At 38.3% G+C, this 25,000-nt stretch overlaps 1 protein-coding gene and 1 long non-coding RNA gene across 2 annotated transcripts in view; one reads left to right on the forward strand and one right to left on the reverse strand.

Moving 5' to 3' along the window:
• The window catches only part of LOC138018989 (uncharacterized), a 25,924-nt gene that overhangs the window by 719 nt on the left and 205 nt on the right, over nt 1-25,000 (reverse strand). The window contains exons 1-2 of the long non-coding RNA XR_011126095.1: nt 24,949-25,000; nt 1,321-1,358 (exon numbers count right to left, since the gene is read on the reverse strand). The exon at nt 24,949-25,000 is cut by the window's right edge and continues 205 nt beyond it. This is a non-coding gene — a long non-coding RNA (uncharacterized lncRNA). The remainder of the gene's footprint in view (nt 1-1,320; nt 1,359-24,948) is intronic.
• Nucleotides 9,486-10,794, forward strand: LOC138049065 (ATP-dependent DNA helicase PIF1-like). Its single transcript, XM_068895181.1, has one exon. The coding sequence runs from the start codon at nt 9,538-9,540 to the stop codon at nt 10,792-10,794; it is 1,257 nt and encodes a 418-aa protein (XP_068751282.1). The 5' UTR covers nt 9,486-9,537.

The following is a 25,000-nucleotide window of genomic DNA, read 5'->3' on the forward strand; positions in this document are numbered from 1 at the left end:
CTGTTTTGCAGGGCTCCAGAATTGTCATCCCAGAAGCCCTTAAAGGAGATGTTTTACGCTTTGCTCAAGAAGGACATCACGGTATCATTATAGGACGAAGGTCTGGTGGCCTAAGATAGATTTACTGAGATGCGGAGCGGGTCTGCAAGTCTTGCCATGGATTCCAAGTGGTGGGCGAGTTTCAGGTGCCAGAACCGGCGAAGAGAGTGGAACCTCCTACTGGTCCTTTCCCTATAGGCGAAAGTCTTCTTATAGTGGTGGACTACCATAATAGATTCTACGAAGCTATAATCATGCCTTCAACTACAGCAGAGACAGTGGTGGATGCTATGACGCTGATATTTTCCAGATATGGTTATCCTTTTAAGCCTGACAGTGGTTCTCATTTCCGCTTTGAGGAGTTTGCAATGTTTCTGTCAAACATGGGTTAGAGGCCTTTGTGGTCTCAGGCCAATGGACAAGAAGAAAAACAGTACCGAACCCTTCTCAAGCCCCTGAAAGTTGCCAAATTTGATGAAAGAGATTAGCGACAAGAGTTACAGAAGTGTTTGCTAGCACCACAAGCAAGCACCTTTGGTTATGCATGCTCATGCGAAGACACGATGAAAGGTATGAAACGTATCAACAACGTACAACGAACTAACGGGAACATGTGTACGTCGCAAATCACGTCATCTCCTCCGTAGCGACCACGGTGACCGCATCTGGAATTCTTCTTTTCGTAGCACCAATAAAATGCAATGATATTTTAACCTACTTAATCACATTAGTGCATTTAATTGTGTATCAAACGGATCAAGAGGACTATGCTGTGTAGGCATGGAATCAAGATAGAGCGACTTTCGTATGACCTTGAAAAAGTGTTTACAATTTGTTTCATTGGCCAATGTTTGGCAAGATTAAAACAAAGCTTCTCCTTATTCCCGCCAAGAAAACTCCTAATGTGGGCAGTGAAAAGTTCGGTTGCCCAATCACATTATTGCATTTCAAATAAAGTCAAAAGAAATGCCGATCACTTTCTACAAAGTTCCACGGAGAGATGACACTGTTTGCATCCGCATTCGCTAAGCCAAGGAAAATTGGCGCTCGTTCGTTTTTGTTCGATAAGCCAATTGAATGTACATTTTTGTTTCGTTCTGTTTTTACGTTTATTTTTTCAAGGTCATATGAAAGTCTAACTGTGTGTTGACAACATGGAACCTATCACAATCACATTGATCAAAATCTTGAAATGTCGCTTCCTCTCTCTCTCAAACGTATCAACAACATACATCTCGTTGAAGCCACAAATGTTCTCATCTCTAGGATAAATGTCCCTACCACAACGCCTGCATCTCGGATGCCTCTTGTTGTAGCACCTATAAAATGCAGCTACATTAGAACACATAGCACTGTTAAAATCACATAAGTGTATTTAAATTCATTCAGTATCAAAGAAATAAAGAGTACTATAGTGCATAAGAATGGAATCAAGGTAACTAAACTGCGCCGGTCAAAAACTGACAATCACAATCCGATTGAAGCATTTGCAGTCTGTTTCCTTCTTTTGCTTTTTTTAGGCTCCTGCACAATTTGATAAATTCCTTTTAAAAACTGTAACAAATGATTTTTCTTAGTTACAATTTGACTGTGTTTGCAGTGCTTTCCCAAAAACGAGCCAGCGTCACTTTGTTTCAGAGACTGAAAATTGAGAGCGAAAATTATGCACTTCTAGATACCAAAAAAGCATTTCACTGACTAGACTTAAAAGTTGCCTTTTTGTGGAAACAAAATAGAACGAAAAGATCAGGCTTTTCTCTCGGGGCACAAGTTGGAATGTCGTTCTTTTTTCATAAAACTCAGCAACCGAGGAATGAATTTTGAGTGTCGCAATATTTCTCGGAAATCGCTATTGATTGTTATGTTTTGTTTTTTCATTTTTCGCTGTTTAAGGGAAGAAACCCTCGTCAAAGCCAATTCTTAAACTTTTTAAGGAGATATTGGTGACAGTGAAAGACGCGGAAAAGTAGCTCATACAGGGGCTATGCAGGGAGGTCCAGGCAAAAGTGCATATGACAACAAACAAAGGATTTTGTTTTTCTCGGAAACCAACCACTACTACGTATCAACGTCCACAGCCGAGCAAATGTTATTAACATGCAGAATTACTGTTGTGGAGGAGGTCCGGAACCAACAGCGACTCAGTGCGAAATGAGTGGTAAACGAATCTTTTAAGGCTGGTTTTCACTGGCGACGGAGTCGGAGTCGGAGTCGTAATCAGAAGCGCAGAGCGATATGATCTAGTGAAAATAAAAATGCTTTTTGTTTTAAAACTCCCAGACCACTTTAATTATTGATAACTGACTTCAGGCTGGCGACCCCACGAAAGCGCTTGGCTTTTAGTTGCACGAATTTGCATGTGTGACGTTGACATCACACGAATGCTGTTTGTCAAAGTAGCACAGAAGAACTCTTGCACAATATTTGTTTTTAGAGAGCTGTATTTTTTCCCTAATTTCAGTTCTTGTAGGTTTCATTACAACATAATTTAGCACAATTTTGTTTAGTCGCTGTTTTGTTTGCTTTTTATTCCGAGGGATGCCTGTGGCATGCCACGGTAAGGTTTGTCGGGGGTTCCTTTTTCATCGTCGACGCAAAACGGCAAATTTGATTGACAACGAAATCCACGTGATAGCTGGAACTACAAGATGAGATGACTTTGACAAGAGTAAAAATACTGTTATTTCGAGAGTCTATTCTGGCAAGGTTTAGTGTTCAGAAGGGAAACCAAGTGACTGTGATTTCGAGAGAGGTATTCTGGCAAGGATTAGCGTTCAGGAAGAAAACAGAGGTACTGTGATTTTCGAGAGAGTCTTATCCTTAACTTAAGGATTAGTGTTCAGTTGAGGAAGGAAACCGAGGTACTGTTATTTCGAGAGAGTCTATTCTGGCAAGGATTGTTGAGGAAGGAAACCGAGGTACTGTTATTTCGAGAGAGTCTATTCTGGCAAGGATTAGCTTTCAGCAAATAACGTATTTACTCGAATAAGCGCCGCAGTGTTTATTTAATTTGTCACGCCACAAGTGCGGCGCTTATTTAAACATTGTTATGTACCAGACCAATTTACTTTTTCAATATTTTTATTCAATGGTACACTTTCTATCCATTGATTTTCCTATGGACTGATGCTAAACTGATAGTAAATCTAGAATTACGAGAGAAATTCACGCGGTGAAAAAACACCCGTTGTCGAACAATTTACAATGTTCAGTTTACATCAGAGCTTCGCATAGCAAGAATTGTGGAAAGAGAGCTTACCGCCCGAGCAGAGAAATACAGTCACTTTGAACTAAAGAACATCACAATTTTAAGGAAAATAATTTGCCGATGCTGTTTTAAAATTTTTTTATCGTGTATTTCCTGGTTATACGGAATTCCTCAAATAAGCGCCACATAGGCGGTGCGGCGCTTATTAACTTTTTCCTCCCTTATTAATTTTTTTGTCCCAGATGCGGCGTTTAATCGAGGGCGGCCCTCATTCGAGTAAATACAGTAAACCGAAGGTAAGATATTTTGAAGGTGTCTCAACTTTTTGTATTGAATTGAACTGTGAAAATTGCATAGGGTTCGCGGATCATACGTTCCGTGTTGTGTTACGCATCGAACCAACGAGTTCACTGTTCATTCGGCCTACATGCCAAACGAACCAACGAGTTCAGCAACCGAACCTGCGTGTTCATTCAGCCTACGTGCATAACGCTTAGTCTAACATAACAAGAAGTTTGAACAACTTTGACAGACGATATCCATTGAATCAGTATATTCACAAATCAAGGATTCCATCACGGAAAACATCGACACCGTCGATTTCAAAAGTTGGCTCAAATATTTGTTAATTTGCAATTGAAGATAAGCTTATTTAAGCCTCGGGAGTTTGACTCTATTCGAAATTTTCACAGTTCAATTCACGAGTCAACTATCATGCTAGGTGTATTTTTAAGGTTTTGTGTATTCTTGCTGACATTGAGCGTACCTATTCACCAAAACGTACATGTAAATAGTGTTCACGAGAAGGTTTATTCCAGCGGATGTTTATTTTATTTTCAGTGTTCAATTGTTAACCTTTTTAAATAGAAAGGGAAATATTTGTTAAGAAGAATTCCTCATGCTTCTCATGGAAGCTTTAATCCTTTCGTTATCTCGAATAAACAAGCACACATTATCAATGGAAATATACCAGTTTATACCGAAGAAACAGATAATGTCATCGCGATCAGGGAACAGCCACCAACGGGGACAAACGACCGAAGACAACATTTCATGAATTATTGTTTAACTCACCCAGAAAAGTTTTCATGTGCAGTAGACTGTTTTCTTGAACTTAACTATGCAATCTTTAAAGATCTTATTAGACATATTGAACGAAATGAATTTTTTGAAATCTTAAACGAGGCATGTGTTCAGTTAGAAAATTCATATTCTTCAGAAATTGATATGGCAGCCATTCGAGAACCAGTGTGGGTGTATTTAAGACAACATTGCAACTCATTTGCTACTATGTCTGATCATGCTGTCTTTAGTGACATATTTACCTTGAATACAGTTGGTGTGATGACACAGGAGTTAAAACGACTTTTTCTTATCCAACAGACTGACCAGTCGATTTGTACATCATGTGACAGTACAATTGTAAAGCAGAGAACTATATTTGTACTTTACATAAATTCCGTAAACATGACTCAAAGAAATTTTAACAATTATGTCTCTGAGGCTATATTGCCTAGCACTGCTGCACTTTACTGCGATTTGTGTCAAAGCCATTGTGGCGATATCTCAATGCTGCAACATTTTGTTCTGCTTCCAACATTTTTAACTTTAGAACTGTCATCAAATTGTATTGATCGATTAATTTTTCCAGTTACAATAGATGTATTGGGTCAAAATTACACACTTGAAGGTTTGGTTAGATGTTCAAGCCATCATTTTACAGTGGCTATAAAAGCTGATAGTCAGTGGGTATATATTGATGATATGTGTGTCTCAGTCAAAACATACACCTCATTTTAAGATCTTTCACATAATCACTCTAGTGGTTGGTTTTTTGCTATTTTCAGAAAGTCTTCAGTTAGAGTTGGCAATGATAATATACAAACAAATTTTGCAGCCAGTCAAACTCCGACACAAAACGTAAATGATGTTCCTGTTAGCACTTTGCCAAGAGATACTCCGAGCATTAAAAACATTACTAGTGTCACTATAACAAAAGGCTCCACAGTAGCTCTTTATGGTATTTGTTTTTCTGTGTTGAAACCTTGCGTCTACTGGAAGTCTGATGCATCAGATGCTATTGTTAAATGTGGAAGTGCTCTATTTTCTGACACCAGCAAATGTCAGCCAAATTCCGGTAAACTATTCCAGAATATTAATATATATGGTGCTCATATTGATGTTAACTGTGTTTCAACTGCTGCCGGAACCCTTGTGTGCAGTTCATTATATAGTAAGTGCACCCTGAGGGGCTCAGTTTTGCACAATATCAGTATAAGTACAGGATTTTTGCTTCACTTTTCGAACCTTTGCTTAGGTTGTGTTTTTCACAAAATTAAGAGAGGTACAAGATTTTTTCTCTTCTCCTTGAATGAACAAGACACACTAGACATCCATCAAATTGATAATGCAAAATGTTTAGTTCAAACAATAACAAATAAGGTAATTTGTGATGAAACTAAGTATGTCATTCAGTTTATATTATGCTCATGCAAGTTAACTAGAACAGAGAAACAAAAGATTCTTAAACACCAAAAATTCTGAACAGAAAATAGCAATTTCAAGAAAGAGGAAAAAGTGCTATGCTGAATTAGAACCTGTAAAGAAAAAACTGCGTTTGGATATATTGAATCGCTATTACAACAATGAAAAGCAAGACATTCTCAGTGGTCGTGCAGAAAAATATAAATCCATGTCTGCATCTACAAAAGACAGTTTGTTGGCCAAAGGAAGACAGGCTTATCAACAAATGGGAAGCACAAAAAAAGAAAAAATGCTGGCAAGAAAGAGGACAGAGAGAAGCAATGCAAGACAGTTAAATGCTATTATACACAACGACTTGAATTCCTGCATTGCATCTTTTAAAAAAAAAGTGAGGGAAGGTCCTAGTTACATATGTACTGTATGCAACAGACTTCGTTATAGGAAAACTGTTACAGAATTAAAGAAAGGCAAATATGACATTCAGCATATTTTTACTGGAAAACGTTCTTTTGATAACAAAGAATACATCTGTAACACATGTTCTTCTAAGTTATTAAAGGGACACATCCCATGTCAAGCTGTACATAACAAATTATTGGTTGATGAAATTCCCTCAGCACTTAAAAGTCTAGAAAAACTTGAGCAAATTCTCATAGCTCAGCGGCTTCTCTTTCAAAAAATAGTTATCATGCCCAAAGGTCAACAACGAAAGATCAGAGGCGCTATTTGTAATGTGTCTGTAGATTGTGATCAAACATGCAATGTTTTGCCAAGACCACCTGAAAGGTCAGGAATAATCATGCTAAAGTTGAAAAGAAAACTTTCCTTTAGAGGTCATGTTTATTTTCAAGCTGTACGACCTGACATCATACTCAATGCTCTAAATTGGCTGAGGGATAACAATCCTTTCTATAGCAGCATAACAATCAACATTAAAAACATTGACATAAATCTCACTGAACAACAGCTGCACACTTGTTCAGAACAAGATTCAGAAATGTGTTCATTAATGGGTGAAGGTAACCCACAACACAAAGGAGTAGATGATGATAACGAAGAAGTAGAGGATCCTTTGAATGAGTTTAGGGCACCCACAACTGAAACATGTTTACAGTCTGTTCTTCCAGATTATCCTATAACTCACACGGGAATGAAATTTTCGATATTGCGCCAGGTCAAAATAAACTTCCAGTTTCTTTCATGACTGACATGCATTGTGAAGAACTTGCATTTCCAGTGTTATTTCCAAATGGTAGATTTGGGTACACTGCAGAAAGATCAGTTAATTTATCACCTTCAAAATATTTCAATGCACGTCTTTTACACCATAGTGGCAGGTTTGCAATGAATCCTGAATATTTGTTCTTTGCACAGTTCATTATAGAACAGAAAAAAGTATCAGACAGCATTAACATAGCTCTCTCAAAATTTCGTGGGCAGTCCCTTCCTTACAGCATCAGATCTAAGATCAAACGTACAAAGGTTACAGAATCTTGTTTTTCAAGACCAGGCCTATCTATTTCTGAGACATGTTCCAGGCTCACCACCCTATTGGCAAAAGTTTATGTATGAAGTTGTAGCCATGGTGGAACAGCTTGGCATTCCAACTTGGTTTATGACTTTATCTTGTGCGGACCTCAGATGGCCTGAACTGTTTCAAATTATTGGCAGAGCACAAGGCCTAAATTTAACTGATGCCCAAGTTGATGCATTGTCTTATAATGAAAGGTGCTCCATGCTGAACTTAAACCCTGTTGTTGTTGCTAAACACTTCCAGTATAGGGTTGAAACATTCTTTACCGAGGTACTTCTTACACAAGCAAATCCTATTGGCAAAATAGTACACTATGCTTTACGCATTGAATTTCAAATGAGAGGCTCACCTCATCTACATGGATTAATATGGACAAGTGATTGTCCAACACTAACACATGATAGCAAACAAGACTATGCAGATTTCATAGATGGCCATCTCCAAGCGTATCTGCCACATACACAAGCAGACCCTGAATTGTATGACTTGGTTGCAACTTATCAAAAGCATAATCACTCAAAAACATGTAGAAAATACCGTAATGTTCCATGCAGATTTTGGCCAATTTTTCACAAGAAGAACAATTGTAGCAGAACCACTGTCAGAAGAATTAGATGAAGAGATGAAATGCAACATGTTAGACGAAAGAAACAAAATTCTTACTTTAGTCAAAGAACAAATAGACAAAGTGTTGAATCCAAATAACCCAGAGAAACAATTTTTGAGTTCACTCGGTATAACTGAAGAACAATATTACTGGGCTTTATCAGTATCTCCTGATTCTGACTTTGATCTCCACCTCAAAAGGCCACTTGATAGCTGTTTCATCAACAACTATTTTGTTGCTGGGGTAAAAGGTTTCAGAGCTAATGTTGACTTACAACCTGTTTTTAATCATTATAAATGTGTAACCTATGTTTGCTCATACTTCACAAAGGATGAAACAGAATGTTCACAAGCTATTGTGCAAGCAGCAAAGGAAGGAACAGCCTTGAATTTGCCTGTTAGGGACAGTTTAAGAAAAATTGGGGCAGCCTTTCTCTCCACACGAGAAGTGAGTTCACAAGAATGTGTATACAGATGCATGCCTGAACTTTGGTTAAGAAAAGTTTTCCCAAAAACAGTCTTTGTGAGCACTGATTTGCCAGAGAAAAGAGTTTGAGTTACAAAAAGCCAGCAGGAACTAGATGAACTAGACGATAACAGCACAGATATTTACAAATCAAATATAATAGAACGCTACAGTATCGGACCAGATTCGAACACTACCATTGATAACCTGTGTCTAGCTGAATTTGCTGCTTACTACTATAAAGAATACAATACTGATCCCACAAAGAATGATGCCCAACCAGAAATTCTTACAGATGATCTAACAGAATTGCATATTCAATTTACCACAAATACAGATATCATCAGCTTGTTACCTCCCAAAATTAAATTACTTAACACTAATGAAGTCATGAAATGCAGGAAAACTAGGGATGTAATAAGGTATCATACACCAAACAAGACAAAAGACCCTGACAAGTATTTTCACCACTTACTTATGCTGTATTATCCATGGAGGAATGAAGATACTCTTCTAGGTAATGAACAGACATATGCATCTAAATTCTATGAGTCTGAAGTGCACGCTACTGTTGAGCAAAATAGAACAAGATTTGAACCCGATGCAGATGCTGTCTCAGAAGCACTAGAAGCTTTAAGAAAGAGTGAAGGCAATAATCTTCTCCATTCCTTCGACTCTTTAAACGATCAGGAAAATGAAGACTTGCAGTTAGACATGCATAGCAATAGCAGTTGTGATCAGGAATCATTTAACAAACAAGAAGCTTCACATCTTTCCTCCACGTCTAAAAGCCAACGTGCCCCAATACTTCCAACAGTAGCAAACCACATTCAACCAACTGAGATTTCTGGTGACTTGCTTCGGGAATCTGTGATGTCACTAAACGTTCAGCAGCGTGCTGCATATGATTTGCTCCTATCTTGGTGCCGAAACAAGGTAAAAAATATCCGCTCTTTAACACCAAGTGAAATCAACCCAATATATCTCTTTCTCACTGGAGGTGGCGGATCTGGGAAAAGCCATGTAACAAAGTTGATATACCACACAGTAGTAAAGACATTTAAACATGTAGCAAGTAACCCTGAGCTACCAACAGTACTGTTAATGGCCCCAACAGGTGTCTCCGCCATAAATATTGAAGGAACAACAATAAATACAGCATTGGCTATTCCTAAAGATGCAGGTGAAAATCTCCCTGCAATGTCTGATCAAAAGAAAACTCAAATGAGACTTTCATTGTCTGAACTAAAGCTCATTATAATAGATGAAGTTTCCATGGTTTCTAACAGGCGTGTTCTTCATATACACCAAAGACTAAAGGACATATTTTGCTCATCTAGCTCGGAACTGTTTGCTGGCATAAGTGTAGTTGTTGTAGGAGATTTTTATCAGTTACCACCAATAAGAGAAAAACCTATTTTTGAGAACTTCAAAAATAATTCTTACAATCTGTACCACCCATGGCTTGTGTTCAGAATGGTAGAACTAACTGAAATAATGAGACAAAAAGATGATCAGCACTTCATTCGACTTTTAAACAGATTGAGAACTGGTTCACAAACAGAACAGGATATAAACTGCATTAACTCTCGATCAATATCCCCATTAGCTGAAAATTATCCATCAAATACACTTCACATTTGGGCAGAAAATGATCCTGTAAATGAGCACAACAACAAACAACTTGAACAGCTGTCTACGCCTTTGTTTGTACTTAGAGCTACAGACCAATATCCACCAAATGCTACAAACCAGAATATCAATACAATATTGTCAAGAGGGAGATCAGAAACAGGAGGACTAGATTTTGAAGTTAAGATTAAAGAAGGAGCAAGAGTAATGCTTACTACCAACATAAATATTGCAGACAGACTAATAAATGGCCAAATGGGAACTGTAGTGAAGGTTGATGGCAACAAAGTTACACAAAAACCAAATGTAATTTATGTCAAATTTGATGACAAAAGAGCAGGAACCAATTTAATACAATGCAGTGGCAGTCCATTTGCAAGACAACATAGAGTTGTTCCTATTGAACCAGTACTAACAAAGATAACACTACGACCAGGTAAGCTATCTTCTCCAGAAGTACAACGTATTCAATTTCCAATTACCCTTACTTGGGCATGCACAGTTCATAAAGTGCAAGGCTTGACACTGCAAAATGTTGTTATTAGCTTCCATTTAAATAAACAGAAATCGTTCAATTATGGACAAGTGTATGTTGCATTGAGCCGTTCAACTTCTCTTCAAGGACTCCATATTCTCGGCCAAATCAACAATAAACATGTGAAAGCAAATCCTAGAGTACATAATGAATATGACAGACTAAGAAGATTAAATACAGAGGATATACAAAAAAACACTAACACAGATAAAGAAAGGGCACAGGATACCAATTCAGCTTTAAATATTATCTCTCCTAAACATACGCTCTCTCAGGAAACACAGTTCTGATGTTAAATGTGATGAAAATCTTTTCAAAAGTGATATTCTAGCTTTCACTGAAACACAACTTTTACCTGGAGATAATGACTTCGATATTCTACAAAATTTGACTCCCTTTACCTTATACAGGTATGATCACAATTCAGATAAATTTTGCAGTCTGGCAATCTGCGTGAAAAATAATTTTCACATTTTGAACCAGGAATACTTCCCTACTTTAAATGCTGTTAAGTTTGTTGTAACTTGCGACACAAATGATGTACAAGAACCACTAAATATGTCTTTTCTCTTACTTTATCGTAAAAATGGCTCATGTATTCTTCACTTTGTCAGAGGAATTGATTATTTACTTAGAGCTCACTCTATTGATATAATCCTAGGAGATCTAAATGTAAACTTCTTTAATACCATTGATATGCAACCACTTACTAACTTAATGGAATCTTTCAGTTATGTGCAGATTATAGACAAACCTACATTCATCTCGGGTAGTTTACTAGACCATGTTTATGTCAGGCAGGCAATTGAGGCTAATATCCATAGCTCAGTAATAAGTGTATACTATTCAGATCATGATGCCGTAAGAATAGCTTTCCTAAATTAAACCTTTCTGTGTTATATTTTGTAAACATAACGAAAGAACACCAGAAAGAAACACTGTGCTCCATTCCTTACCTATCCTTACTGTCAATTTCAATGCATTAGAAACACAAAATGTAAAGTAACTGCATAGCCAACTCAACCAGGAACAGAAACAAAACAACTCTAAAATACAGAAATGACTGCTTTAAAATGTTCCCCATATACCCTCACAACTCTAGACTACCAGCAATCCCTCTTTTTCGCAAAATCTGTAGTGCCAGTAAAAATAAAAGAAGGAAATGTTAAAAGCCGTGCGGAACTCTACAAGTGACGCACACAGCTTCACTGTTCTCTCTTTGCTGACTTCTCATAGTATAACACAACTTTCCCTGAAATTGAAAATATTACCGACCACCAGGCATACCTACAGTAACCGTTTACTCAGACATACATTACATGTCTTCCCTTAAAGGTATTAACTAAACTACAGTAGATGTGTACAGTGCAGTAATAAGTACATGTACCTATCAGCTCTGCACATAAAAGTGCATTATATTTACAATGTAATCATTTTGATACATTCGTCTTTTAGGAGACATGTCACAACAGGGTCAATCTAAAGGTGAGTAAATAAATATTTTTTCTGAACTCTTGTATACATTTACGTCAATTATCTCAACACCAAAACACTCAAATGCTCGAAATCTAATTCCTTCTCTCCTTGCCTCTTTGCATTGTTTTTCCTTTTCGTTTTCATCTATGTTTTACCCCATAATCACAGTAAATGACCATTATTAACAATACATGAACACTTTCAGGTTTGCAAAAATGACTAAGAGTTGATGATTACAATACTTAGTTTTCTCCAACTGATGTTTTCCTTTTAACTCTATGATAGGCAACAAACATGGCTTCATCCACAACTTAAGTCCACTGAAACGATCACGTGGAAAAGGTGTTCACTGGTTTGACTTTCATTTGCAAACATCACCCACAAAGGTACAAAGAGTCCTAGCATTTAATGCTCCAGCACATCAACAGATCCAACACTTTCAAGACACAAAGACCCCAGTGTTTCTTAAAAACCTCATCATCAAACAAGATGAAAGTGATTGGATTTTCAATCAACAGTCAAATGTATCAATGGCCCCAAACAGCGACATCACCTTCAACTATAAAGAACAACTACAACCGATGCCATCTACAAACCAGTTGCCAAGTGTAGACATCTCCGTATTGCAACTCGATACTATGACACCTAACCAAAAGGTCAATATTACAGGAACACTCTCCTTCGGTAAAAAAGAACCCAAGAAAGTTTTGGTAAAGTCAACACAAGAAGTATCCTTTGTTAAGGATGATTGCATTTTAGAAGATTCAACAGGGCACACTTCTATTCATATCTGGAGTCCACTGATAACTCAACTGAAGAACACCTATTCTTATCGCCTGAACAACTTGACAGTGAAAAACTTTTAACGCAACACTTTCCTGTCTACTTCACCATTCACCACTTACACTCAACGGGTGAACACCCTGTCCTCTTTGAAAGGGCCTGCAATTCTAGAAACTCCAGAGAAACAAATATTTGTTGACAGCTTCAAATTAGTCAGCAAATTATCCATTTTTTTGTCTTGTCAAGTTTGCAAAAAGCGCATCACTGATGTCTCTCGTACTTCAGTTAAATGCCAAAACTGTTCAACCCACCAAAAGGTTGTTGATTGCAAGAGAGAAGCATCTGCTAAACTATGTGTTGCCAACGAAGACGCAGACCTCTGGTTAACTATCCTTACTGACACCTTGAAAAACCTCCTTCAGCAAGTGTCATCAGTGACTTTGCAAAACACCACAGAAGAAGTGGCAGAAACGCTGCTTAGTGCAAGCAACATTTTCATCACTTTTGATCCACAAACAAATGTTGTCTCCAAAATGCAACATGCACTAACCTCAGACAACCAATCCTCTGCAAAAATTGAAGCCACTGATCGTAATAGAGCAACTGATGACAATGAAACAACTTTTGGAAATCCAACAACTCATGACAATGAAACAACTTCTGGAAATGCACCAGCTTATGACAATAAAACAACTTCTGAAAATGCAGCAACTCATGACAATGAAACAACTCGTGACAATGAAACAGTTTCTCAGTCTGGTAATGAAGTAACTGATGACAATTGGCTTGGTATCACTAATGACAATCAAGCTGCTGATGAAAACTGGCTTGATGCCATTGACGATAACACAGCACCGGATGACAGCTGGCTTGATGCCATAAAATAACAATGCAGCTACTGATGACAGTTGATACAAACACATTCCCTGTTCGTGTTTACATGTATTTCACATTTGTTGACGTTTTGATAATCAACGTTGTTTTAAACAATACTTTAGTGTTCAATGACAATGAAACAACTTCTGGAAATGGAGCAACTCGTGACAATGAAACAGCTTCTCAGTCTGGTAATGGAGTAACCGATCACAATTGGCTTGGTATCACTAATGACAATCAAGCAGCTGATGAAAACTGGCTTGATGCCATTGATGATAACAATGCAGTTACTGATGACAGTTGATACAAACACATTCCCTGTTCGTGTTTACATGTATTTCACATTTGTTGACGTTTTGATAGTCAACGCTGTTTTAAGCAATATTTTAGTGTTCAAATTATTAAAGTGTTGAATTTTTATTCATGTCTCAAGATTTTGTAGCAGTTCTTGACAAAATGATATATCCTTATTAGAGAAAAACAAATTCCGTATGTTCTTGGTTTTCACGTGACGTCATCAATTAAAAAATAAGGAATTATCGACCCTTTTGAGATTTTAGTTTAGTTAGCTATTAGAACAACTGAAAACTCTTCTTTTTTACAAATTTTCAGTTTGATAGGGTTTTTCGTCTTGTGATAAAGCAACACTGAATTTCTAAGCTTTTGAGTGACACGATATTAAGATGACGGCCGAGAATGCTGTCACGCAGGTTAAAAAAGTGACTTCTCCGCTGAGATTTCGCAATCTGAGCAGCCCTTCTATTACAATAAGTACTCATATAGATGTTTATAAGCTCTCAGAAGAAGACAGCCTTTTTATTGCACAACTCAATGACATGTGCTTTTTGGTAGCTTCCAGACCCCATATTTGTGTCCCTCAGAGGGACACAAACATGGCGTCTCCATACAAAGCCTTATAAATTTGAGTAAAACATTTCTTCGAATATCTCCCGCACGAAACATCCCACAGACCTGAATCTTTGCGAGACTGTTTTAGTATTCATCTTCTTTTATCTGTTCAATCGTTGACTTAAGATGTTCAATGGTTTTGATGATGTGACAGTGAAAACCGGCAATTACTTCACCCAGTTTTGATGCCATTTCGAAACACCATACACACACTCATTCCATCTTCTAGATTACCCGCAAAGAGTAAATAGGAACCTGGAAAGGACACCCTGTACCCACAGTAATTTTCCGCCCACCCTCTTTTCCACCACAAACGCAGCCAGGGTTTCTTCAACGCTTTCTACAATGATTTCTTTCCCTAACCTAACTCGCTATTCATGGCCCTTCTCTCTACCTTCACAATTCATTCCAATGCTACACTAATTCCTCAAAGCATCCCACGGAATCGCCTTCAGGCGTCTTGTTTTTTTATTTTTTGTTACCTGACGTTTGTATAGCACCTGTTCTTTCTATAAGACTTTGTTACCGTTATTGCAACTTTTAAGGAGTCGAGTACAGAAAGAAGAATTAGGTGGCATGCAGCAGCATCCTCAGAAATACGACAGTTCCTCTGCTTGACAAGCTTGTGGATCGTTTCAATTACCTCTCCACCTTAAGCCACGAGCTCTCATGATAAACCTCATAGCTACGAGGGAATGAATTTTGAGTGTCGCAATATTTCTCGGAAATCACTATTGATTGGTAAGGCCCGTTTAAAACGTCGAACTTTACACGTGCCGAATCTAATGCAAATGACCGAAAACAATAGATATTTCTCATTTGCATTAGATTCGGCACATGTAGAGTTCGACGTTTGAAAGGGGCCTAAGTCTGGTTTTCCTTTTTCGCTGTTCAGAGGAAGAAAACCGCGTCAAAGCCAATTTCGCAAACATTTTAAGGAGAGGTATCGAATCTTTCAAGTAGGTATAAGGCAAGGAATGAAAAAAATGTTTTGAATGCTAAGTGAGCGGATAAAAATGGCTTAAAATTATTTTTCTAGAAAACCCGACACTTCGACAACTTGAAAAACACGACCGATTGATTTCCCCAGCACTAGCTCAGAAAGTTCCAAAACGAGATCTGAATTCGTGCTCTTATTAGTGAACTTTGCGGGACGTTTGCCATCGTTGCACGAAAATGTCGCACTGATAACGTTACTGATAACGTAAGTTAACTACTGTGGAGATATTAATAGGATGACTTTTGGATCTTAAGCCTTTCGTCATTCGCTCTGACGAAGAGCTAATGCTCAGAATGTCAGCTTTTGAATCCTCCCACGGACGTTCATTTGCTTTAAAGTATGGACTCCATTTATGCAATACTTCCGTACTACACTCAGAGATGCGGCACCGCATTTCCTTTTGCAACTATCCCAATTACAGTAGCTATTTGTAATCATCGAATAGTTAAAGCAATATCAAAAATGGTGTCTAACAAACCTTGTGCACATATTTCCGCTGCCACTTAATTGCACTTTGCATTTAGTACATTTCGAGTTTCCCATTTTGAGCAGTGATCTGGATTCTTCACCTTATTCGCACTGTATCTTCTTTGAAAATGGACTTCCTTATGGGTGTTCCTTACTTTTGCGACACAGCTCATGCCAAATATGGATGAAAGACAGGAGAGAAGTGTGTTGAGCACGTGATTTTCATCCATAGATCAAAGTTTCCTTCAGGAGCTGACAAGATTCAAAAAGTGAAAGGATTTCCCCAAGCAAAACAATTTTGTTATCGGCTGTGCTCAATACAGAGAAGTTGGTTCAGTCTTGAGATTTTGGTAACATTGTCTTCACTTCCACCTGTGAACATATAGAATGTTTTTTCTCTCTCTGTGTGCGAACAACCTTTTTGATCAAAGATGAAATCATATATGAAATGGATCATATATGAATCAAATGAAGCCATGATCCTCGCAGTTATGAACGCAATTTTTGCAATTGCGTAAAGAAGCCTGAAAAATTTAGGACTTTAACTGGGTTTGAACCCGTGACCGCGCGATACCGATGCGACGCTCTAACCAACTGAGCTATGAAGCGACTGACGTCGGGAGCTGGTCATTTGCGGGTTCTAATATTCCCGGATGGATCATATATGAACTGCGGATATGAAATCAAGTGAAGCTATGATCTGTGAGGATCATAACAGCTCCCAACGTCAGTACTGGCTTCATATCACAGTTGTTTAGAGCGCCGCGTCGGTATCGCGAGGTCACGTGTTCAAACCACGTTGAAGTCCTCAGGCTTCTCTACGCAATTGCTAAAATTGAGTTCATAACTGCTTGGATCATAGCTTCACTTGAACCTTTGTAATGTTATTGATCAGCGTAATAAGAGCTGTCACAGTAATACTGGCTTTTCCTCCATCGGTTTAAGCATCGCCTTTGAGCAACAATCATTGAAATATTCACTGATTTTATAAAATCTTGACTTAGGCTTTCAAGTGGAAAATGGAATTTTTATAAAATTGTATTAAGGTTGTTCAGCAAGGCTGTGTTTCCATAGGTGCTTTTTCCCCTGCTCGAAAACCGATTTCCAGTCATAAATTAGAGTGAAAAAGAACATAGAAAGTCACGGGTGCATTCCATTCGACTAGAATTTTGATATTCATGTGGCGGTTGGACGCTCGAAACCCATCACATGAAAGAATATTGTTTCAAAAATGTAAACAGCAATGCTCCCGAACAGGAATTAACCGATGAGACGTGATTTTCCGGTTATTCCGGAACTTCGGGGCCACTTCCCGAGATATTCCCAAATTTCCAAACTTTTTTCCGGAATATTTCCGTTTCATTCGATAAGTACCCGTTTTTTCGAAGGTTTTGTTCAAATGGAAATCGCCCAGGAATCCAAAAACTGGAATCGGAAATCGGAAATGGACCAGCAATCAAATGCCAGTGAAGTGAAAGTTTAAATGTCAAATAACTACTGACGGTGTGTATGAAAACCTCTTGTACTATTCGGGTAAAAAGAAGGGTATGATTTTCTGTTTCCGCGAATGATCAAATTTCCTCTGAAATGTTTCGATTTTTATATTGCTGCTATTTATTTTAAAACTCCCAAACCACTATAACTATTGATTAACTGAATTCAGACTGGCAACCCCACGAAAGCGCTTGGTTTTCAGTTGAACGAATTGCATGTGCGATGTTGACATTACACGAAGTTTGAATTCTGTTATTCAGAGTAGTACAGAAGAACTGTACAACTGACTTCTTGCACAATATTTTATTTTAGCTAGAGTTGTACGTTTTCCTAATTTCAGTTCTTGTAGGTTTTATTGTATTATAATTAAGCACAAGTTTGTTTAGTAGCTGATTTGTTTCCTGTCTTCTTTTAGTAGACGTTAATTTGTATAGCACCTGCTCGTAATCTTTCTATAAGACATTATTATTGTTATTGCAATTTTCAAGTAGTCGAGCCGTGGAAGAAGAATCATTATAGGTGGCAGCAGTATCCTCAGAAGTATGACAGTTCCTCTGCTCGACAAGCTTGTGGATCGTTTCGATTACCTCTCCACCTTAAGGAACAAGCTCTCTTGATGGTAGATACCTAAGGTTATGCTATAAGAAAAGCACATGAAAAACAAAAATCGTCTTGGATTAGTGCAACAAAAATCTGGCGTTCAATCAGTTTGGGTCCCTATCGGTTTTCGAAGAACATATAGTTTAGATAAAAACCTGCCCAAGACGAAGAGAGGAAAAACTCAGGATTGAACGGGACCTGAAGCTACGACTACGACAACGCCACAAAACAATAAAATATTATTGGTTAAAAGAGGAAAATATGATCGTGCTGCACGTGCGGGACGTATTTTTGTAAATTTCTCTTCCTTACTCGTAAAAAAAAAAACAACGTAAAATGACCATTTTCAGGTTTTGACGACAACGTGGACAAACAACAGTGAATCTTTCCTTTTCTCTCTTTGCTTCAAATGCGTACGTACCAATCTGGTTATAGCATAATTCGCTCTTAGGCCATCCCCTTTTTTTTATCCGTTTAGCGTCGTCCGACCGACCCAAATTTTTGGCATTTTTCGAAAAAATAAAAAGATAGGTAACAACGTTTTTAAGCAAGAGAAAATGAGGGGACAGAGAGGGAGGCTCCCGGTCCAGCCCTTGGGATACGTCATGTCCACGAAAGTTATTTTTAGACGAGCGGAAGTCTTTGTTCTAGCGGAGTCTGTCTTCCGAGACGTCCGCATGCAGGCCAACCTCGGTCTATGTTTGAAAGAAAATAAATATTAATCAGCCTTCCACGTGCCCCGCCATTTTCTCTTTTCACTAAGAATCTGTGAGCGAGGCAAGGCTGCATGCGGACGTCTCGGAAGACAGACTTCCGCTCTTCTAAACATGACATATGACATATCCCGGCCAACGCCCTGAGCCTCCCTCTCTGTCCCCTCATTTTCTCTTGTTTTAAGCCATTTTTATGTCGCATAGGAGTTTCCGTGGTTGATCCTTTTTTCCACACTGTCTTAATTTTGCAACAACATCCACCAACTTTTCGGCCATATTGATTTTGGGTTCACGTCTTGTTTTCCTGGTTGCTGGGGTACCAGGTCTCGAATTCCGAGAATGCTTATGATTTTTTCTTTTCGGTTTTTTTTTCAATCCGACCGACCGACCCAATATCAGGAAACACATTCGACGATAGACGAAAAAAAAAAAAAAAAGGAGATGGCCTTATTGTAAAACATAAATAAGATGGAAACATCGTGAAACACTTAGGAGAGCTAAGACGTTTTCGTCGCCGTAGTCGTGGTGGTTTTAAGGTAATTCCTTAGTATTGCATTGCGCATCCCTACTGCGCACGATTTTCGCGTCAGTAGCGCACGCACAAGAGCACGTGCGCATACAAAACGTAACAGATTTCGCTCAAACTAAACCCGATAGCGAGATAAATGCTCCTTTTCTCTCAAACTAGCACGGTGACCCCCGATTGTTTTTTCAGGTATTTGCTAAGAACAGTCTAATAAAGAACATCTTTGAAGAAGAAAAAAGTTTGATAGTAGAACATGAATTTTTTTTGGAGAACAGTTCCGTACTGGGTGTATTTTATCCAAGGCGAGGACTTCAAGCTAAAGACGGAACTGTCCCAAAAAGTGCACTATTCCCACAACCAGGGAATCAAAGTCGGCGTAAATGAAGCATTACTGCTTATTTTGTGTCTTTGAAGTAACCAAGACTTAATTGTGTATGAAGGTGATTCGAATTTTTAACGCGAAAACGGTAAAAATACCCCATTTTAAGAGCCTGCTGACACGTGAACAAGCACGGTGACCCCATTTTTTTATTGCATTTTTTTTGATGTTCATATCATGAATGTTAATTATGCCAAGTTTCCAAAAATGTTTGATAGTAGAACAATTTCAAGGGAATTACCTTAAGGCGTATTTATGCTACAGAAAAATTTGGCTCCGAACCCGTCAAAAAAGCGGTACGGACCCATAACTTTAATTTAATTAATTTAATTCATTTATTTAATCAAGTTTCAGATTTGCAATTAAAAAATTTGACAATCAAATCAATCAAATGCTCAATCTGAGGTAGGCTTAAAACAGAGTACCAGACTCGTTAAAAATAAGCCACCTATTATTACATCATAAATAAATCTATAGAATTAATTAAGTAATAAAATTATCTTAAAAGTTACCGTGAATGGACCGATGATTGGGTAAAATACAATGTAAAGTTTAAAAAAAATCTACGTTTGATTAAACTTATCATAATAAAAAGCCATCAAATTTTTAAGGAAGATTGACAAGGTATTTGATTCTCTTATACTAAAAAGCCGTTCACATGACAGAAAAATTTGGGTCCAGACCCGTCCAAAAAGCGGTACGGACCCATAACTTTTGTAAAGAAACACTGGAGAAACTCCAGCATTTCTTTGCAAACGTTATGGGTCCGTACCGCTTTTTTCACGGGTCCGGACCCAAATTTTTCTGTCGTGTAAACGGCCTTTAAGAGGTAAGGAAATACTGGAATACACGACAGAAAAATTTGGGTCCGGACCCATCGAAAAAGCGGTACGGACCCATAACTTTTGTAAAGAAACACTGGGGTTTCCGCAGAACTATGGGCGGCTATGGCCCTGCAGAAACTCCAGTATTTCTTTGCAAAAATTATGGCTCCGTACCATTTTTTTGACGGGTCCGGATCCAAATTTTTCTGTGGTGTAAATGCGCCTTTAAATTCCTTAATTGCTGAAGGTGTGCTCGATTGCCCAAGGAGAAAAACTCGACAAGTTTGATGATTAATTTCCACAACACAGGTTTATTCTATTTACAGAATCAAGATATTAAATTACAGTGACAAAACGAGGGCGGAAACGTTTGTTTTGGTCACTTTATTCTGTATAAACGAAAACCTCAAGTTCATGTGCAGATTGGATCAATACCCGCTAGAAACTGATGCTTCTACGAGCAGGATATTGGCCTATTGTCACTGAAGTATACAATCCGATATTGCTTGTGCTTCAGAATAGCCGATGTATAACATGAGGTCGGTTTCTCGGAAAACCTTCATTGATGGCAGACCACAGGTAACCCAGGGGAAGTTTGAAAAAAAAAATTAACATTTTAGGTAAACTTTGACTCTTGAGATATACAAAAATTTGGTTTTATCAACGGAGTTGATAATGTAAATTGGCCACCGTACAGAGATTCTAAAAGCTTTTGTTTTGTTTTTTTTTTTTTTTTCGTTTCGAGCGTTTGCCCTTCGTCAGAGCGAATCGAGGGATTATGGGTTACGTGTAGTTTTTATAGTAGAGTAGGCGCTACGCTATTTGTGGTAACATGACAACGGGAAAAATAGGAATATAGTAGTTCAATGAGAAGCGTTCGTTCATACCGCGTGGATTAAGGGTCCCGATGTGAAAGATGAATTTTTGTTCCAGATTCTTGCGGCTTTCCGTCGTACCTAGATGTAGGGAAAGGCCGCAGATAGCCATGTGTTTTTTAGAATCTCTGTACGGTGGCCAATTTACATTATCAACTCCGTTGCTAAAACCAAATTTTTGTATACTACTTCCCCACCAACGCAGCACCACAGTTTCTTTAGAAACTACCCCTTCATTCATTTGACTCTTGAGATATCGGCAGTTTCTTTCAAGAGGTAAATGTAGTCTCATTCGCGCGAGTAGATTCCGGTTGCCAATGTGCTTTCATTTCGATCGGAATTGCAGACACCCTGGGATCAAATTGTGGCGAATATTTAATGTGGTGCATTAATAGCGAGTTCATAGTTTTGGAATAAAAGTTGTTCTTATTTACCCTTGTTGTGTGTTTTTGCAATTTCTTCAATATTTGTCAAACGATGGTTGAAAGAGAAGAACATATCGCATTACTAAAGTGTGGGAGTACATGTAGTGCAGGATAATTAGAAACGGTTCACCAGCCAAATTTAATGGGAGTGAGTTACAGCATACATAACAACATGTACAGACAAAAATTCATTGCCATCTGTAACGACCTTAGAATTTTTCGCAATAAAAAGGCATCCGATGTCCTTACAAGTGTGGCAAGACTTCCATTTCAAGGCCCGGGAGTGAAATGTAAGATGCTTCTGACCGACAATTTAGTTTTCATAGACATTTTCCGGTACGCAGGATTCACGAAAATGAACTTTTAAAAATAAGCTGCGAGGCCAGATTTGTTGGTATCCCTGTGCACTTTTCTCGAATGTTCCGGATTTTTTGGAAGAGGTTTCTGAACGTACAATTGTAGTTACTCGAAAGTTACTCGGCTTCTTTCCTTCGTTGGTTCAGTTTGAAAGACTTCTTGGAATCATCGGATTTGGAATTGAAGGTACGTTTAATTAGTTGTATACATGTGTACAAATAAAGTGACGCAGCCTGATTTGGTTGGAAATTATTTCAAGGTAATTAACTTCGGGGTTCACCTCTATTGGGCTAAAATTAAGCAAGTAAAATTCAAGTTAATGCAAGACTTTGTTTTGTTGCAAAACTGCAACCAAGACGATCTAATGGCAAACAGTATTCTTAAATAGCCGCTACCTTTCGATAGAACATGTAAGGAATCAGTAAGCATAACGTTCGTAATGAAGCTGCGCCACTCTGCAAGACAAATACGTGGTTTGTTTATCACTTTGTCGATGGAGCTAGTCTATCTTATACAATGATTTATCTTAAAATTAATACATGGAAAATTCAAATGCTTCAAAAACATTACTGAGGCAACTCCTCGTTAAAACCTGTTAAAGTTGATTGCTGCAACCTAAAGCGGAAGCAGAGTTTGGAGTAATTAAGGCTACCAGAAAATTCAGCTGCATTTATTGGCTTGGCCTCCCTGCATAAAAAAGGAAAGGAACTTTATTTAAGTGTCCAGTCGTTAAAAAAATAAAACGACTAGACACTTAAACACAGCAGTGTTCGTTTGTCTAAAACCTCACTTTTTCTCGACTGAGCTCTCATACTGAGGACAGAGGAATGCCTCTCATATAAGGAATGGTTTTGCATGATCGATTCACCGATATTGCACAATATTTAGCCTAGTTTCGAATTGTGTAGAAACAAAAGAACAGAGTCTAGGTTCAGGGGAATAATCAGCATTTTGTTTTGTTCAAAACAAAGGAAAATGCAAATTATTCCCCTGAACCTCGACTCTGTTCCTTTGTCTCTGCCTAATTCGAAACTTGGCTATTGAAACGATACTTGTCACGTTTATATTCACATGCAGTTCAAGTTAAGGAAAACGTGACTTACGCTTATGAAATCGTATGTCGTGATTTAAGAGCACGAGTAGTTTCGAAAATTGCACGCGCCTGAGAACTTTCGATTGATTACATTCGTGATGTTTTAAAATTTTTCAAATTGCCTAGCCCATGGCTCGCGTAAGCTTAAGAACTTACGTTCTAATCCACCTCGTTCAACCGAACGTAAATTATTTTGCACTTTAAAAGCAGAAAACAAGAATACGACGGATTGTAGGATGGATGCTCTAGCAGAGTACAACGAGTTTATTTTCACAGACATCAAAACCATGTATTACAATTCTAAATAAATTGACGACTAACAAACTAATCTTCTTAACATCCCATATCGGACTGAGCGCAAACAGAATGATAACAACAATATCGACTAAAAATTCTACTAAATTAATCGTGAACGAGAGGTGAAATTAAATCAATACAAACCTAAAGCCCGCCGCACACGATGAGGAAAGAGCTGAGCAAACTGCCTCGCGAGGCGGTTTGCTTAGCCGTTTCCCCACGTGCTCGAGGAGATTTTGCTGAGAAATTCGCCTCGCGAGGCCGTGAGGATAAAATCAAACGTGTTTGATATTTTTGGCCTCGTGAGGCAAATTCCTCATTGTGTGCGGCCATCGTGAAAATTCGAGTTGAGCTTGGTCAATCAAGCATCCAATAAAAATACATGGCATTCTCAGGTGACTTCAGTGACGTCGGAATTTCTTCCTCCGACACCATCTTGAACCGCTGGAGTCACATGAGTATGCCATGTTTTTTTCATGGCTGCTTGATTAACCAAGCTCAGCTCGATTCTCACGATGGCCACACACAGTGAGGAATTTGCCTCGCGAGGCCAAAAATATATAGTTAACTCTGTTTAAAATATAAGTGCTACACGGCCAACGTTTGTATAAACGTAACCTTTCCTTGTACTTGTACATGTTTATTGCCGTGACTTTAAGGACGGTGCCTACTAATTCAAAGGTATTTTTGCCCCGATTTGTGATAATGCAGAAAAGGTAGATCTTAACAGGTGTTATTGAAATCAGAGGAGGAGAAATCGGGTTTCCCACGAGCCATTGCGAAAAAATATCGATTTGAAGGTGTCAAATATCGGTGTGAAGGCGAGCACGCGGTCCGAAATCGACTGTATTTCAAGTGGCTATTTTTCCTTATTCAGGAACAGAGAAGGTAAGTTAAATCGTTTTATGTATTGTTTAGACATTTGAGTTCAAGTTTGCATTACATATCGCAGCTAATTTGCCTAAGAATGAAGAAAAACATACAATTGTTTGGTGTGGTATGCATGACCGACTCGCTTTGTTCGTTCGCGGTTTTCTAACGCTTGACACAAATTGGGCCATAGCGAGTTCAATCCTGGGTATATTAGCGTAAATTCTTACTTGCTGTTGCTCGAATAGTATCTTCTTCGAATTTTATTCAATGTCCCCTTAAGTCCCCATGTTTTCAAGGAATTTGTGATCGTTGAAATTGACCTAAAATTTAGCGTCGATCGATACACGAAGTGCGATCTAAATCTACTTCGATCACGGCGCGTTACGCCAAAGTTTTCCCAAAATACAAAGAATTTATCCTTCAGAGTGTTATGAGCAGTAGATATGGTTAAAGAAATGAAGGAAAAATCGATTTACCTTGTGAATACAGCTTGATTTGACCTTGATCACCGCCGGCGAAGCCTTCGCT

The sequence above is a fragment of the Montipora capricornis genome, chromosome 1 (assembly GCF_036669925.1).
Source record: "Montipora capricornis isolate CH-2021 chromosome 1, ASM3666992v2, whole genome shotgun sequence".
Lineage (NCBI taxonomy): Eukaryota > Metazoa > Cnidaria > Anthozoa > Scleractinia > Acroporidae > Montipora > Montipora capricornis.